Raw genomic sequence first — 14,690 nt, 5'->3', positions numbered from 1 at the left:
TTTGGGTCATTTGTTTTTTGAAAACAGAGTTATCCTATTGAAAGCAAGTTTGTCTCATCAAGGAACTAAAAGGATCTAGCAATAGGGAACTTCTAAGGTGTTCCTTGTACTATTTTCCAGCATAGTAACTCATAAAATTACTGGGACAAAAACTCTGAGAACAATTAGACTAATGAAATTAAAATGAGTTTGTTAGGGAAATTTTTCTGTGGGACTTTTTCTTTTATGTCTTTCAAAAAGTGGTTATTTTTTAACATAAAATGTTAAGTGTTTTCAATATATTTATCAAATAAATATGATTAGCTCTTGCATTCCACATCTGTGGATTCAACCAACTGTAGATAAAAGTGTTTTTAAAAAATGACGTCTGTACTGAACATGTACAAACCTTCTTCCCATCATTATTCTCTAAACAATACAGTATAAAACTATGTAATAGCAGTTACATTGTATTAGGTATCATAGGTTCAAAAATCTAGAGATGATTTAAAGTATACAGCAGGATATGTATAGTTTATGTGCAAGTACTATGCCATTTTATATCAGAGACTTGAGTCTGCAGATTTGGATACCTGCAGGAGGTCCTAGAACCAATCCCCCATGGATACAGGGACCCCTGTATATGTAATTTCATAAGTGTTATCCTCTTCAAAGCGATCACTTTGAGAGGCTCCAGGCTTTTTAATGATGCTAAGAACATTATCCTGTCTTTCTCTCCCGCATCTGTCTGTCCATTTGTCTTTATGATCATCCATCTTTGCATTCATTCAATGAAACATAAGAGACTGTAGGAATATTCCAGTCATGATGCTACCGTTAGAATTCCTTTTCATGCATTGATTCAACCTAATTTGAGCACCTATGATCTACTCTACACAAGGGAAAGACTTCAGAGCCCCCCCTTACTTTCATTTGAACCTCATTCATAGGGGCTTGCTTTATTCCTTCAGAATGGATTTTATTTTAAATAACCAAAAAGTGTCCAGATAGAAATATAAGTTCATTATTCTAATTAAGATCGTTCCATTTATTTTCAGTTAGAAATAAGATATAACTAACCAGGCACAATGGCTCATGCCTGTAATCCCAACACTTTAAGAGACCAAGGAGGGAGGATTGCTTGAGCCTAGGAGTTCAAGACCAGCCTGGGCAACATAGCAAGACCTCATTTCTATTTTTAAAAAAAGAAATAGGTATAACCAATAAAAGTTGTTTTCTTGCAGATTATAACAAGACCTCTATATTATTTTCTGCTCATAATCAGCTACCACTTTGAAGGATTCACCCACATTTTTTGATGGCTTCAGCACCTGGCTTGCAGGGTTTTTTTTCCCTTTGGTGGTCAGCCTGACCTTATGATACCTTTACTTCTTTAGTGCTAGCACTTTACATCCCTTTCTGCTTTGTTGTATCCCCTTTCTTAACACCATCCCATTTTACCTCATTGTAGACAATACTTATTTTGAATTCTCATTACCCCATGACTTTCAGAGTCTTGACCTCTTTTTCTAGTCCAGTAGTATCAATTCAATTTTGTAGCCAACCATGCCCTCAAGGTCTTCTGTTTTGAATGCTGCTTTGTTTCTGTCCTAAAATCCTTTATATCTTCAGGCATGCTTAGTCTTGCTGTCTTTGCATCTTTTATCCTTTTTGATGTATCCCTATGCTCAGTTCTAGACTACCACACCATGCTTGATTCAATCAGCTCTGAATTCATGATCTTTAATTTGGTCCTGTCCTTTTAAAAATACTGCTTTGTTTTTGTTTTGTTTTGTTTTGTTTCGTTTTGTTTTGTTTTGAGATGGAGTCTTGCTCTGTCACCCAGGCTGGAGTGCAGTGGCATGATCTTGGCTCGGTGCAAGCTCCACCTCCCGGGTTCATGCCATTCTGCTGCCTCAACCTCCCCAGCAGCTGGGACTACAGGCACACGCTGCCACGCCTGGCTAATTTTTTTTTTTTTTTTTTTTTTTGTATCTGTAGTAGAGATGGGGTTTCACCGTGTTAGCCAGGATGGTCTCGATCTCCTGACCTCATGATCCGCCCGCCTCGGCCTCCCAAAGTTCTGGGATTACAGGCATGAGCCACCACGCCCGGCCAAAAATACCGCTTTGTTTTTATCTACAACATCTGTCAGATTTTATTCTAGTCCCTCAGTTGTTAACCTTGCCTAATAATTACTCAGAGGTCATACTTTTCGTTTTTCTCAAGATTAACTTTTTCCTGTCTCAAGGTTTTTTTTCCTTCAGACATTAATCTCAAAAAACAGACATGTCCCGCTTTTTTTAAGTTAACCGTCTTCGTCATCTCTTGCATTTCCTCCACACCCTTATTTCATTATTTTGGACCTTCAGTTCATCTCTTTCTCTCTACCACATTCATTGTGTCTGTAGATATTTTCAGGCATATTTTTAGGATGAGGAAGATCTGCCTTTACTTTGCATGTTTTCTTGTTCCTCCATTTGCCATCAACATTTATAAAGAGTATTCTTTACTAGCCTGTTTGTCATTTTTTGACTCTTTGTGATTTGAGTGTCACCCCCCCCCCACCCCCCACCTACATACAGCTAAAGCTTCTCCTTTAAAGGTTATCAGTCATATCCTAACCACTGGATGTACTCATTATTTTTCATTCTTACTCCTCTATGACTTCTTCAGAGTATTTGACATTTTTGATCACTTACTTTTGGAACTCTTCTCAACTTCTGTTAAACTGTTACCACCATTTTTCTTCTTTCCTTTTGGCTACTCCTCTTTTCTCCTTTCAACTATTCTTGTCCCCTTATAATCCCTTTCTTGGTACCTTTAACCATTCTTAAAGTTTTATCTTTTACCTTTCAACTGTAAATCCTCTGATTTCAAAGCTGAGTTTCCCTGAGACCCAACTGTTTGTTTCTAACTAGGATTCAAACCACTTTTACTTCAATACCCTTTAAGCTCAGTCTGTTTCAGGGCATCATTTGCATAAACATGAAGCACCAGCTAGAAATAATTTACTATCCCAAGTTTCTGAAGCCCATGGAGTTCTCTTGATCTGCCACTATACATCCTAGCTTCCGGAGAGTCCACCTTTTGCAATTTACCAGTCTGCCTCTTCCACTACTATAGTGGTTCTGCACCTGTACCCCAGTTTCTCTAAAGCAGACCCTAGCCACCCCTTCCCCCAGTACACTGCTGTGAGTAATGTTGTTCTCTTATTCTGTGCTAAACACTTGGCTGCCCTAGTGAGGCTTTAATTCTGCCACTAATTTATAGAGGATTAAATTGGAAAATATTTTTGGCATTACTTAAACCCATGTGTCATTCCGTCCTCCCCTCTCCCATTTTCCATAGGCTCACCAACTGTCTTGTAGAACCTTCAGCCCCATTCTATCCCCAAACATTCCCAATTGACCTAAAGTTACCTTCATAATATTTTCCTAATTTCTGGTGAGCCCCTGCACTGTCGTCACACACATTGAGCTCTTACTCATCATTAACCTCATCTGGAACTGAAAGCTTCCGCTTCTACTCTTCTAAGGGCCTCATAGGTCCCTTTGCTTTTCCCCTACTTCAAGGGTACACTGTTTCCCTCATTGCTTCAGGTACCTCCCTTTGAATGGTGCACCCTCACTCCTACTCGGTGTGGACTTTTGTCATAGGTTTGAGTTCTGTATGTTCAGAGGCTTCATTTTCTCAGAGGTTGAGTACCACCTTTATTCCCAGGCTATGCCAACTCTATTGTGAGAAGACAGACCCTCAAAATTGATCTATCTTCTCCAATGTATAGGCTCTTCATATTCAGTATCTAAAGTAGTTTTTTCTTATTCTTGATTATTCTCTGGAATGCCCCTCTCCTTCCTCTCATTTCACCCTCTGTGAAGTATCTGATCAGCACAGCCAGTCTTGGGAATCATTCCTTTCTTTGAGTTCCGTAACATTGTGCTCTTCTGCCTCACATGTGTCTCTATTATCTCTTTGAGAGAGAAGCTCTTTGTATTCACCATGGTGCCTATTCTGAGGATATTTTCTTGGAATTACAGCTAGCCAGAATCTTTATTTTCCCATGCATATATAGTAAGCTGGTGATGGTTACCTTGTGTCTGAGGGTAACTGTTGACCTGCTGTGTTGGGTCTGTCAGTGCAAGATAGGGCTAGTGCTTCTCAAACTAGCTTGCATAAGAATCAGCTGGAAAACTTGGGAAAACAGATTTCTGGGCCCCACTGCCAGAGATTAGTTCACTATGTTTGCAGTAAGGCCTGAAACTTTGTATTTCTAACAAGTTTCTAGGTGATGCCGATGATGCTGGTCCATGGACCACACTTTGAGTAATACTGTGCTAGGCTAATCTTGACTGATCTTGCCTGGTTGTCTAACACAGGAAAGCTTTCCTCATCATTTTAAAGGGAGGCATAAAAGCTATTACCATTGGCTGTGAAGCTTGATTAGTGGTTTTCTGATCTGTGTGTAGGAGGAGCATTGTTTTAATTCATGAGCTCTGCTTTCCTTAATTTGCTCTCTTTGAAAGTTCTCCTGGTAATTGCAAAGACTCTTTAAATGTTTCATGTTTATTGAATTAAGCAATGGCTTTTATCTCAAGTAGTGTTTACTTCCAGGATCATTCAGATTATCCCCCTCCCCAAACATATTAACATTAAAATGTAATAAATAATTACTATTCTCCAACCTGGGTGACAGAGCAAGACTCTGAAACAAAAAATAATTATTATTATAACAGTTTCTATCGTAGCAAAATACATTATCAAATATCTTTTAAATTGTTCTTACTCTTAATAGTTAAAAAACTTTAATTTGACACTGCATTTTTAACTCAAGCATTGTTTTTAGTAATGGTGAGGTACTGATCATCTAAGAAACTTCTCAGGGAAATATGTCATTAGAAAATATACAGGTAAAGTGGAATGTAAGTTAAAATTCTTGAATTAAACAGAGATGACTGTCTTCGTCCATTCAGGCTGCTATAACAAAATACCATAGACTGGGTAGCTTATAAACAACAGAAATTTATTTCTCACAGTTCTGGAGGCTGGAAAGTCCACGATCAAGGTGCCGGCAGATTCGGTGTCTGGGTGAGGGCCCATTCCTCATAGACAGCACCTTCTCACTGCGTCCTCACATGGTGGAAGGGGCACACTGGCTCTCTAGGATCTCTTTTATAAGTGCACTAATCTCATAAGGGCTGTGCCCTCATGACCTAATCACCTCCCAAAGGCCCCACCTCTTAATACCATCACTTTGGGGTTAAGATTTTAACATATGAATTTTGGGGTGACACAGAAATTCAGATTATAGCTATAACCAACAGAATTTTATTATTTAGATCATGATCTTTTATTCAAAACTAAGAAATTAAGCGTTGGCTTGAAATGTGGTCCTAAAATTAATATGGTGTTGTATAATAAAATTAATAAAATCTTGTTTGTCTCGTGTTTCTCCAGCTCTCATAGCAACCATCCAGGTAAACGGTTTTGTATTTTCAAGAAGCATTCAGGAACTCTCAGGTAGGTAATCATTGATCTTCTTTTTTTCTTTCAATTGAAATATTGCAGTAACTTTTTTAAACTTGATGTTGGAGTGCCTACTTTGGAAATGATAGAGTTCTGTTTATTATGTCTTTGGACCAAAGTTGGAGGGATAGCCTATCATTTCTGACTAAACTGTGTAGTGCCAAGCATTAAGATGAAACCTTCATGCATTTGCGTTTGTAAAATAACAAAAATAAGGTTCTCCAACCATATCTGAATAGAAGTAAGTTTATGAAAATACCATAATACTTGAAATCAATATATAGCCTTCATAATTGTTAATGTTTTTAGAATTAAAGTATATAACTTGTTTACTGTACAGAAAAAAAATTGATAAATATTTCCAAAGGCATTGATAATTACCATTGGTTACACCACACACATTTAGCTCAGAATCAACTAAACATCTGTTTTTTTACATTATTTTGATATCTTTTGACTCCATCTTCCTTTGTTAATTATTTTGCTAATGTTGACAGATGTTTGCCAGGCACATAGTACCTGGCACATAGTAGGCACTTGGTAAATATTTGTTGAATAAGTTAATGTATATGTTGAAAATGAATTATGTGGATAATGTTGGACCAACAGCTCATAGAGGAAATTTTTATTGTATTTTTAAAACATACTCATGTTAGGCCAGGTGCAGTGGCTCACACCCGTAATCCTAGCATTTTGAGAGGCTGAGGCGGGTAGATCACCTGAGGTTAGGAGTTCAAGATCAGCCTGGCCAACATGGCGAAACCCTGTCTCTACTAAAAATACCAAAATTAGCCAGGCATGGTGGCAGGCACCTGTAATCCCAGCTACTTGGGAGGCTGAGGCAGGAGAATCGCTTGAACCCGGAGGGCAGAGGTTGCAGTGAGCCGAGATTGCACCACTTAACTCCAGCCTGTGCAAAAGAGCAAAACTCCATCTAAAAAAAAAAAAATTATGCTATTTTTAAAGCATTGAATTCGAGGAATTAGAAAAGAGTAAAATATATTAAGTATTACCTTTACTGAAAAATGCTTATAAGAATGAAAAGAGATTTAATTCTAAAGATGAGACTTCGATTTGATTTTTACCACATTATGATCAAGCTCAATTGTATGCTTGATTTTTAAATTAACTGTATGATTTGAAAGATCTGAGGTGCTTTTTTTTTCAACTTGAGTGGATCTCACATCTAAATAGAAAACTGGTGAAATTCTGTGTATGGGTCGGGTGCAGTGGCTCACACCTGTAATCCCAGCACTTTGGGAGGCCAAGGTGGGTGGATCACTTGAGGCCAGGAGTTCAGGACCAGCCTGGCCAACATGGTGAAACCCTGTCTCTACTAAAAATACAAAAGTCGCCGGGCGTGGTGGTGCATGCCTGTCATCCCAGCTACTCGGGAGGCTGAGGCACGAGAATTGCTTGAACCTGGAAGGCGGAGGTTGCAGTGAGCCAAGATTGCGCCACTATACCCCAGCGTGGGCCACAGTGAGACTCAGTCTCAAACAATTAAAAAAAAAAAAAATCTGTGTATGGACATAGCATTTTGTATTTCTATAAACAATTTTTTCATAATTACTATTTTGTTAAAATGAAATATTCTTTAGCTATTTATTGTGCACCTATTGTGTATAACACAACGTAGGAAGTCCTATACAGATGACCGTGATGAAGAAGGCTTGTACCAATCTTCAAGGAATGTACAGTTTATTAAAGGGATATGGATATAAGGTGTGAACATAAATAACTACAGTAATTCAAAGAGGTTTCTAGTAAGTGCAGTGAGAGATACAGATTTCAAAGGGGAGAGAGGTTTCTACTTACAAGAAGAGGCACAAGGGCATTCTAGTTGGAAGAAATAACATGAATAAAAGTTCAGAAAGGAAAATGCAGAAACTATACACATTCTCCGGAATCACAATGAATAACTAGGAGTAAAATTTGGATGAAGCACAAAGTTCATATAGCATAGTATTATATTAAGATCAAAGTTGGCCGGGTGCGGTGACTCACGCTTGTAATCCCAGCACTTTGGGCGGCTGAGGTGGGTGGATCACCTGAGGTCAGGAGTTTAAGACCAACCTGGCCAACATGGCAAAACCCCATCTCTACTAAAAATGCAAAAAACATTAGCTGGGCATGATGGTGTGCGCCTGTAATCGCAGCTACTCAGAGGCTGAGGCAAGAGAATCACTTGAACCCGGGAGGTGGAGGTTACAGTGAGCCGAGATCGCGCCACTGCACTCCAGCCTGGGTGACAGAGTGGGACTCCATTCCAAAAATAAAAAAAAGATCAGTCTGGGGAGATAGTTTTGAACTTAGATGCAGATTGTTGAATCCTTGAAAACAAGGCTAGGGAGTTTGGGCTTAATTTTCATTTGGAAGAAAGACATTGGGGAAGCCATTGATGTTTTGAGTAGAATCAAGGGTGCTGAAGGAAGATCACTTTGGAGGAGTATGCAGGATGAGTTGTAGCTGCATGAGACACATAGGCTGGTTAAGGCTATTGTAGTGGTTAAGACTTACTTAATAATGCCCTGGGCTAAGGTGGTGGGGTGGTATCACATCATGTTTAAGAGCATGGGCTTCAGAATCAAAGGGCTCCATTTCCAACCTGATCCTGGCCTCAGTAGATTACTGAAACTAATTCTGTCCTCTGTAAAAAGGTAATAATTATAGCACCTATCTCTTTGGGTTGCCGTAAGATTTAGATCAGACAATAATGTCTAAAACCCTCAGACTGGCATAGAGTAAGTACTCAATAAATCGTTAACATCATAAAACGTTTGAAATATTGAATGTTTTACGTAAGAAGAAAGTCAGAGATAACTACAGATTTGAGCCTCAGTATTAGGGAAATGGCATCATAAAAGAGACTTTCCCCCTAAATTTCATGGGGAAAGCACATGATTCCAGTTTTATGAAGATAATTTTTGATGTGCAGGAGTTCTGGCTAGGTGTAAATCCACAACAGGTTGTTAAAACTAGAGAAATAGCCGGGCACAGTGGCTCACGCCTATAATCCCAGCACTTTGGGAGGCCGAGGCGGGTGGATCACGAGGTCAGGAGATCGAGACCATCCTGGCTAACACGGTGAAACCCCGTCTCTACTAAAAAATACAAAAAAATTAGCCAGGCGTGGTGGCAGGCGCCTGTAGTCCCAGCTACTTGGGAGGCTGAGGCAGGAGAATGGCATGAACCCGGGAGGCAGAGCTTGCAGTGAGCCAAGATTGTGCCACTGCACTCCAGCCTGGGCGACAGAGCAAGACTCTGTCTCAAAAAAAGAAAAAAAAAAAAAAAAAAAACTAGAGAAGTCAATCCAAGGTATGCACTGGTTTCCTATAGAGGTGAAATATTTAAGTTTAAAGTATCTGATGAACTTCAAAAGTATACGTATGCTTTGTTAATAAACTGATAATGGTAATTACAGGATTTTAAAACCTTCACATTTCTTTTCTAATTTTATCCTCATTTGACTAAGATACTAGATTGCAGAATCCACAGACTGTACCTTTTTTGTTTACTGTTATATCTACAATACCCAGTAGTACAGTGTGGGTGAAGAAGGTTCTCAGCAAATGTATATTTATATATTTCAGTGAATGAATATTACATCCTTGCTTTGTAAGTAATAACTTGCACACATTACTTAAGTTGTTAAGGGAGACTTGGCTTTGAGTCTCTTGATGCCTAGCTTTCAGCAACAAGTTGAGAGGTGACAATTTATAAAGCACTAAATGTTAGCATAATTTGAATATGGCGGTGCCATTTTCTTTTCCTTTTTTTTTTTTTTTAACAGTCTCGCAGCTGGAGTGCAGTGGCACAATCTTGGCTCACTGCAACCTCTGCCTCCTGGGTTCAAGCAATTCTCCTGTCTCAGCCTCCCGAGTAGCTGAGAGTAGCTGGGGCTACAGACTCAAGCCATGATGCCTGGCTAATTTTTGTATTTTTAGTAGAGACGAGGTTTCACCATATTGGTCAGGCTGGTCTCGAACTCCTGACCTCAGGTGATGCATCCACCTCTGCCTCCCAAAGTGCTGGGATTACAGGCGTGAGCCACCACGCCCGGCCAGCGATGCCATTTTCTAGAGAACCATTTTAAATATATCAAGTTTATACAACAAAATTGGAAAATGACGGTAGTGGAGACTAAAATGCAAATGAAGTTAGTACATGGAAAAATAATTATTGAGCTCATATGGATTTTCATAAATGATAAGAATATTTCTTACTATCTTCTATTTTTTCATAGGGGCATTACTCTAGTGTGCCTTAAATGTGATTTCCTAGCTGATTCTTCCGGCTTAGATCGTATGGCTAAACACTTAAGTCAACGTAAAACTCATACTTGCCAAGTTATAATAGAGAATGGTACGTATGTATAATTGTGTTTCTTTGATTTTCTGATACTTATTTCAGTATTTTTGATCGGACACCATATGGACCCATGTATTAAATTGATAGTCTCACTCTTCATATAGGCTATTGTAAATGTAAAACTCTTTTGATTTGTTTCTGAAAGTACCTCAACTTCTGAACCCACTTCTGGGTAAGTTTAATTTTCCTTCAGTGCATTTTGCTTTGATGGACTTTAGCACTGTTGTATTTTTTAATGTATCATTAATATTAATATAAATGAAAAATATTAAAGTTTTTTTTTTTTTTTAAGCTGCTCATTGAAATAGCTTCCTGCTCCATGGAGTTCGTGCATCCTGGTGCAAGACAAGTTGGAAGTTCCTAAGTTCAAAGTTCTGAAGTATTTTCTCACACAAAGGGCAGTTAAACAGCCAAGTTTATGACACTAGCTCTCATTATTCAGCTCTTTTCAGCTTTCAGATGCCACTACATTGTTATTCCACCTTATCTTTGTGTCAGGTTAACATATCTTAACATATTTTTTTCTCCAGTTGGCTCTCTCCAAAAATACCTTTTGTTTTTCTCTGCTATACTTGACTTGCCTTCAGAATATTACATTCCAGATAATATGACTGTTCATCTTTTTCTGTCTGTTTTGTCTGCTTTCTTAATTTCTTATAAGTCTTACATGTTTAGGTCAGATAACCATTTTTTCTTCATTCCTTGTTCATTACTGTTCTATTTTTCATATTTTTCAAATGAAGAAGCAACACATAAGTTTCAAAAAATATCCAGGGCACTCCTGGACAGTGTCCTCTTTTGATGGACACAACTGATACCTGTTCTTTCTTTCCAAGAAATGTGAATTATTTGACTGTGAGACCTCCTCTAGTTTGTGGCCTTCAGAAATCAGATCTTGGGGAGAGTCCCTTCCTACCTGACTGACCTCCCATAAGGCTGATGCTGATTTGGCCAGAGATGACCTCAAGGCCCACCAAATAGAGCACAACTTCCCATTGGGGGCTTTGGCTTTTGATCTTAAGCTTATGGGTCGATTCTAACCAAGAAAAGTCCATGAAATCAGTGCTTCAACATCCAGGTTGATGTTTAACCATTTTGGCTGCTGCTCATTAATTTTCCTCTAGCAGGCATGCAGTCCAAGGAATATCAAAATTCTGATTGTATGGGAACCAAGGTTACTTTCTTGTTCTTGGATAAAGAAAATTTCTACAATTACAGTTCCCAAAGACACAGTTGGTCATGTTATTTAAAGTTTTATCCAGTATTCTAGGAATTTTCAGCAATACTAATATTCTCATTTTTTACATTTTATTTTGCTTTATTTTGGTAGCTTGGTTTTATATTGTTTTTAGATCAGTGCTTCAACATCCAGGTTGACGTTTAACCATTTTGGCTGCTGTTCTTTAATCTTCCTCTAGCAGGCATGCAGTCCAAGGAATATCAAAATTCTGGTTGTATTGGGAACCAAGGTTACTTTCTTGTTTTTGGAAAAACAAAATTTCTACAATTACAGTTCCCAAAGTCAGTTATTCATGTTTTCATTTAAAGTTTTATCCAATATTCTAGGAATTTTCAGCAATACTGATATTCACTTTATTTTTTTTCTTTTTTTAAGACAGAGTCTTGCTCTGTCACCCAAGCTGGAGTGCAGTGGCGCGATCTTGGCTCACTGCAAGCTCCGCCTCCTGGGTTCACACCATTCTCCTGCCTCGGTCTCCCGAGTACCGGGGATGACAGGCCCCTGCCACCACGCCTGGCTAATTTTTAATTTTTTGTATTTTTAGTAGAGACAGGGTTTCACCGTGTTAGCCAGGATGGTCTCGATCTCCTGACATCGTGATCAGCCCACCTCGGCCTCCCAAAGTGCTGGGATTACAGGTGTGAGCCACTGCACCCAGCCAATATTCACATTTTTAAACATTTTTTAAATTTTATTTTGGTAGCTTGGTTTTATATTGTTCTTAAATTTATTTTACTCTGTTTTATTTTTCTGTCACTTCTTTGTCCCAGATTCATGAAATTTGCTGATGTCCATTTTATGTCTAGTTTTGAACTCTTCTCTTTGTGTTTGTTTTGTTCTTATTACAAACTCCAAGACATTTCTTAGAATTGTCTACAGATTTCGTGTAGCTACTTATTGGTAGCTTCTTAATTTCATACTTGTCCAGACCATTAGACATTATTACATGCTCTATCTTGGGCCTATCATTAACATTAGCTTAGGGATTCTGATTTCAAAGACATAAAGAATTGGCAAAACTCTTCTTACAGAACTTAAAACAAGTTTTAAAGTTACATTTCTATACATCTAATACATAATACCTTCTTAGCCATTAATGTAATTCCTCTGGATAAAGATAATATATTCAAAAAATATTGGGACCAAAAAATGCACTTGTTTCTTGCTCATATATATATAGATGTATATTTTTTTTAATTTGTTGTTTGTTTATTTTGGTTACATTGAATACAGATTTGCTGAACAGTTTTGATGTTATTTTTTTAATAAAATTTGTATTGTTAAAGTGCCTTGGAAATTTCTAATAAATAACTTCATATAAAAGCTATCATATAACTATAGGAGCATTGCTTTGCTCCTAGTTCCTTGGAGCCTGATTGCTTGACCTGCAGACTGAAAGCTTTATCTGCTGAGCACATCTTGTACTTTTTCCTCCAGCACAGTTAAAAGCAAACTATTTACACTTTACTAATTTCTTGAGCAGCTAGCAAAAGCCCCCTTTGTGATCTTAATAATCATGAAGGTGGGCAGGCTCTGAAGTCGTTTGACTCCATATGGGTGTTTTTTAACTCCAAAATTAGAACTGGACCAGGTACAGTGGCTCATGCCAGTAATCCCCAATACTTTGAGAGGCCGAGGTGGGAGCCAGGAGGTTAAGAGCAGCCTGGGCAACATAGCAACACTCTGTCTCTACCACAAAAAAAAAAAAAAAGCCGGGTGTGGTGGCATATGCCTGTAGTCCTAGCTACTCAGGAGGCTGAGGCAGGAGGACCACTTGAGCCCAGAAGTTCGAGGCTGCAGTGAACTATGATCATGCCACTGCATTCCAGCCTAAGCCACAAAGCAAGACCCTGTCTTTAAAAAAAAAAAGAAAATCAAAACTGCTTTGATATACTTTGAAACACTGAAAGCCAGTGTCACTGGCCACTGCTATGTAGTATACTCCTTGCAATTCATAATCAGGAGTTGAATCCATTAATTTTAATTTTCCAAACAGATTTCTGCTCTAAATGATTTTCCCAAATCTCCAAAAGGGGCTTATGTCATAGTCGTGGACTTGGTAATCTTTGTTTTTTCTTTCCATACCTTTCTCTAGGATGTTTTATCAAACACCATTTTTCTACCCATTTTTTTTTACTTTTTTTATTGTGGTAAAATATATGTAGTATGAAATTTGCCATTTAAAATCATTTTCATTCAGCAGCATTAATGACACCCAGCTTTAAGTTTTAAGCTTTTTCCCAGAAATAGCAACTTATTTGCATTTTTAGCATTGGTCTTCTTTTTATTTACAGATATTTTCTCTGTCTCTATCACAGTTCAAAAATACAGAAAACCACATTCTTGCTATAACAGTATTTTAGGTAGAGGTACAGTTTTGTGTTCTTCCATAGGATTCTGTTTCTTATACTATGTATCAAGTTATTTTAAAGTTTAATGCTCTGGAAGTTATGTGTCCCATAGCATCACTTTTTTTAAACTTTGTTTAAATAAAACTACTTATGCAGTCAGTACTAAGCTTACTTGTTATAAGCAGTTGAGTTTTAATAGGTGTTAGTGAGTTTTAGCTTGACAATCTGATCCCTCTTCACCTTCAGACTGTTAAGTTATTTCACCTGATTCAGAAATAGCCATGTCATGCATGTGTCCTTTTTTGTTTTCAACTGAATAAAAGGTATGATTGGCTCAGTTTCAGTCCATCACTATTATTATTTAAAAAAAAAAAAAAACACTAAATGACAACGACTTAGATTCTTGCCCTTCTTTTTGTCACATTTTGGCAAAACACCTCTTTCAGTCTTTTTTTTTTTCTGTTTTTTTTTTTTTTTGAGATGGAGTCTCGCTCTGTCACCTAGGCTGGAGTGCAGTGGGGCGATCTCAGCTCACTGCAAGCTCTGCCTCCTGGGTTCACACCATTCAGCCTCAGCCTCCCGAGTAGCTGGGACTACAGGCGCCCGCCACCACGCCCAGCTGATTTTTTGTATTTTTAGTAGAGACGGGGTTTCACCATGTTAGCCAGGATGATCTCGATCTCCTGACCTTGAGATCCACTTGCGTCGGTCTCCCAAAGTGCTGGGATTACAGGCTTGAGTCACCGCGCCCAGCCACTCAGTCTCATTTATTCGGTAAATATTACCTACTATGTGCCTGGCACTGTTGCAGTTGTTGGAAATACAAACTGAAATCTCTGCCTTCATGGGACTTACATTTCTGTGATGGGAGACAGACAATAGAAAATAAAAACGTATGTTAATGGTGATGAAGGCTATGGAGAAAAATAAGGGAGATAGCAACATACAGGTTGGTGGTTGGGAGGTTGCCGTTTTAAATTTGATGGTCAAGTTGGGCCTCCTTGAGAAGATGGCATTTGAGTAAAGACCTGAAGGAGGTGAGGAAGTGAGCCACCTGGGTATCTCTCAGAAGAGCTTTCTAGAGAGGGGAAACAAGTGCAAAAGCCCTGAAGCAGAAATTGGAACCCTCATGTATTGCTGGTGGCAGTGTAAAATGGTCCAGCCACTATGAAAAAGTTTGGCAGTTCCTCAAAAAGGTTAAGTGTAGAATTACCATATGACCC

At 38.4% G+C, this 14,690-nt stretch overlaps 1 protein-coding gene across 3 annotated transcripts in view; it reads left to right on the top strand.

Moving 5' to 3' along the window:
* Positions 1–12,405, top strand: part of ZNF280C (zinc finger protein 280C) — a 65,791-nt gene extending 53,386 nt beyond the window's left edge. The window contains exons 16-18 of one of the 3 annotated variants that reach the window (XR_002913201.3): positions 5,016–5,067; positions 5,437–5,499; positions 9,752–9,801. Coding sequence is in view for 2 of the 3 variants with exons in the window: in XM_024241137.3 (XP_024096905.1) it covers positions 5,437–5,499; positions 9,752–9,884 (196 nt within the window). In the remaining variant the exon portion in view is untranslated. Of the gene's footprint in view, positions 1–5,015; positions 5,068–5,436; positions 5,500–9,751; positions 10,116–10,168 lie in introns of those variants that run through there. The other 2 variants (XM_024241138.3, XM_024241137.3) reach the window with 2 other exon arrangements.
* Positions 12,406–14,690: the final 2,285 nt, after the last annotated feature.

Source organism: Pongo abelii, chromosome X (assembly GCF_028885655.2).
Source record: "Pongo abelii isolate AG06213 chromosome X, NHGRI_mPonAbe1-v2.0_pri, whole genome shotgun sequence".
NCBI lineage: Eukaryota > Metazoa > Chordata > Mammalia > Primates > Hominidae > Pongo > Pongo abelii.
The sequence above is the reverse complement of the archived record's forward strand: the minus strand, read 5'-3'. Positions and strand labels throughout refer to the sequence as shown.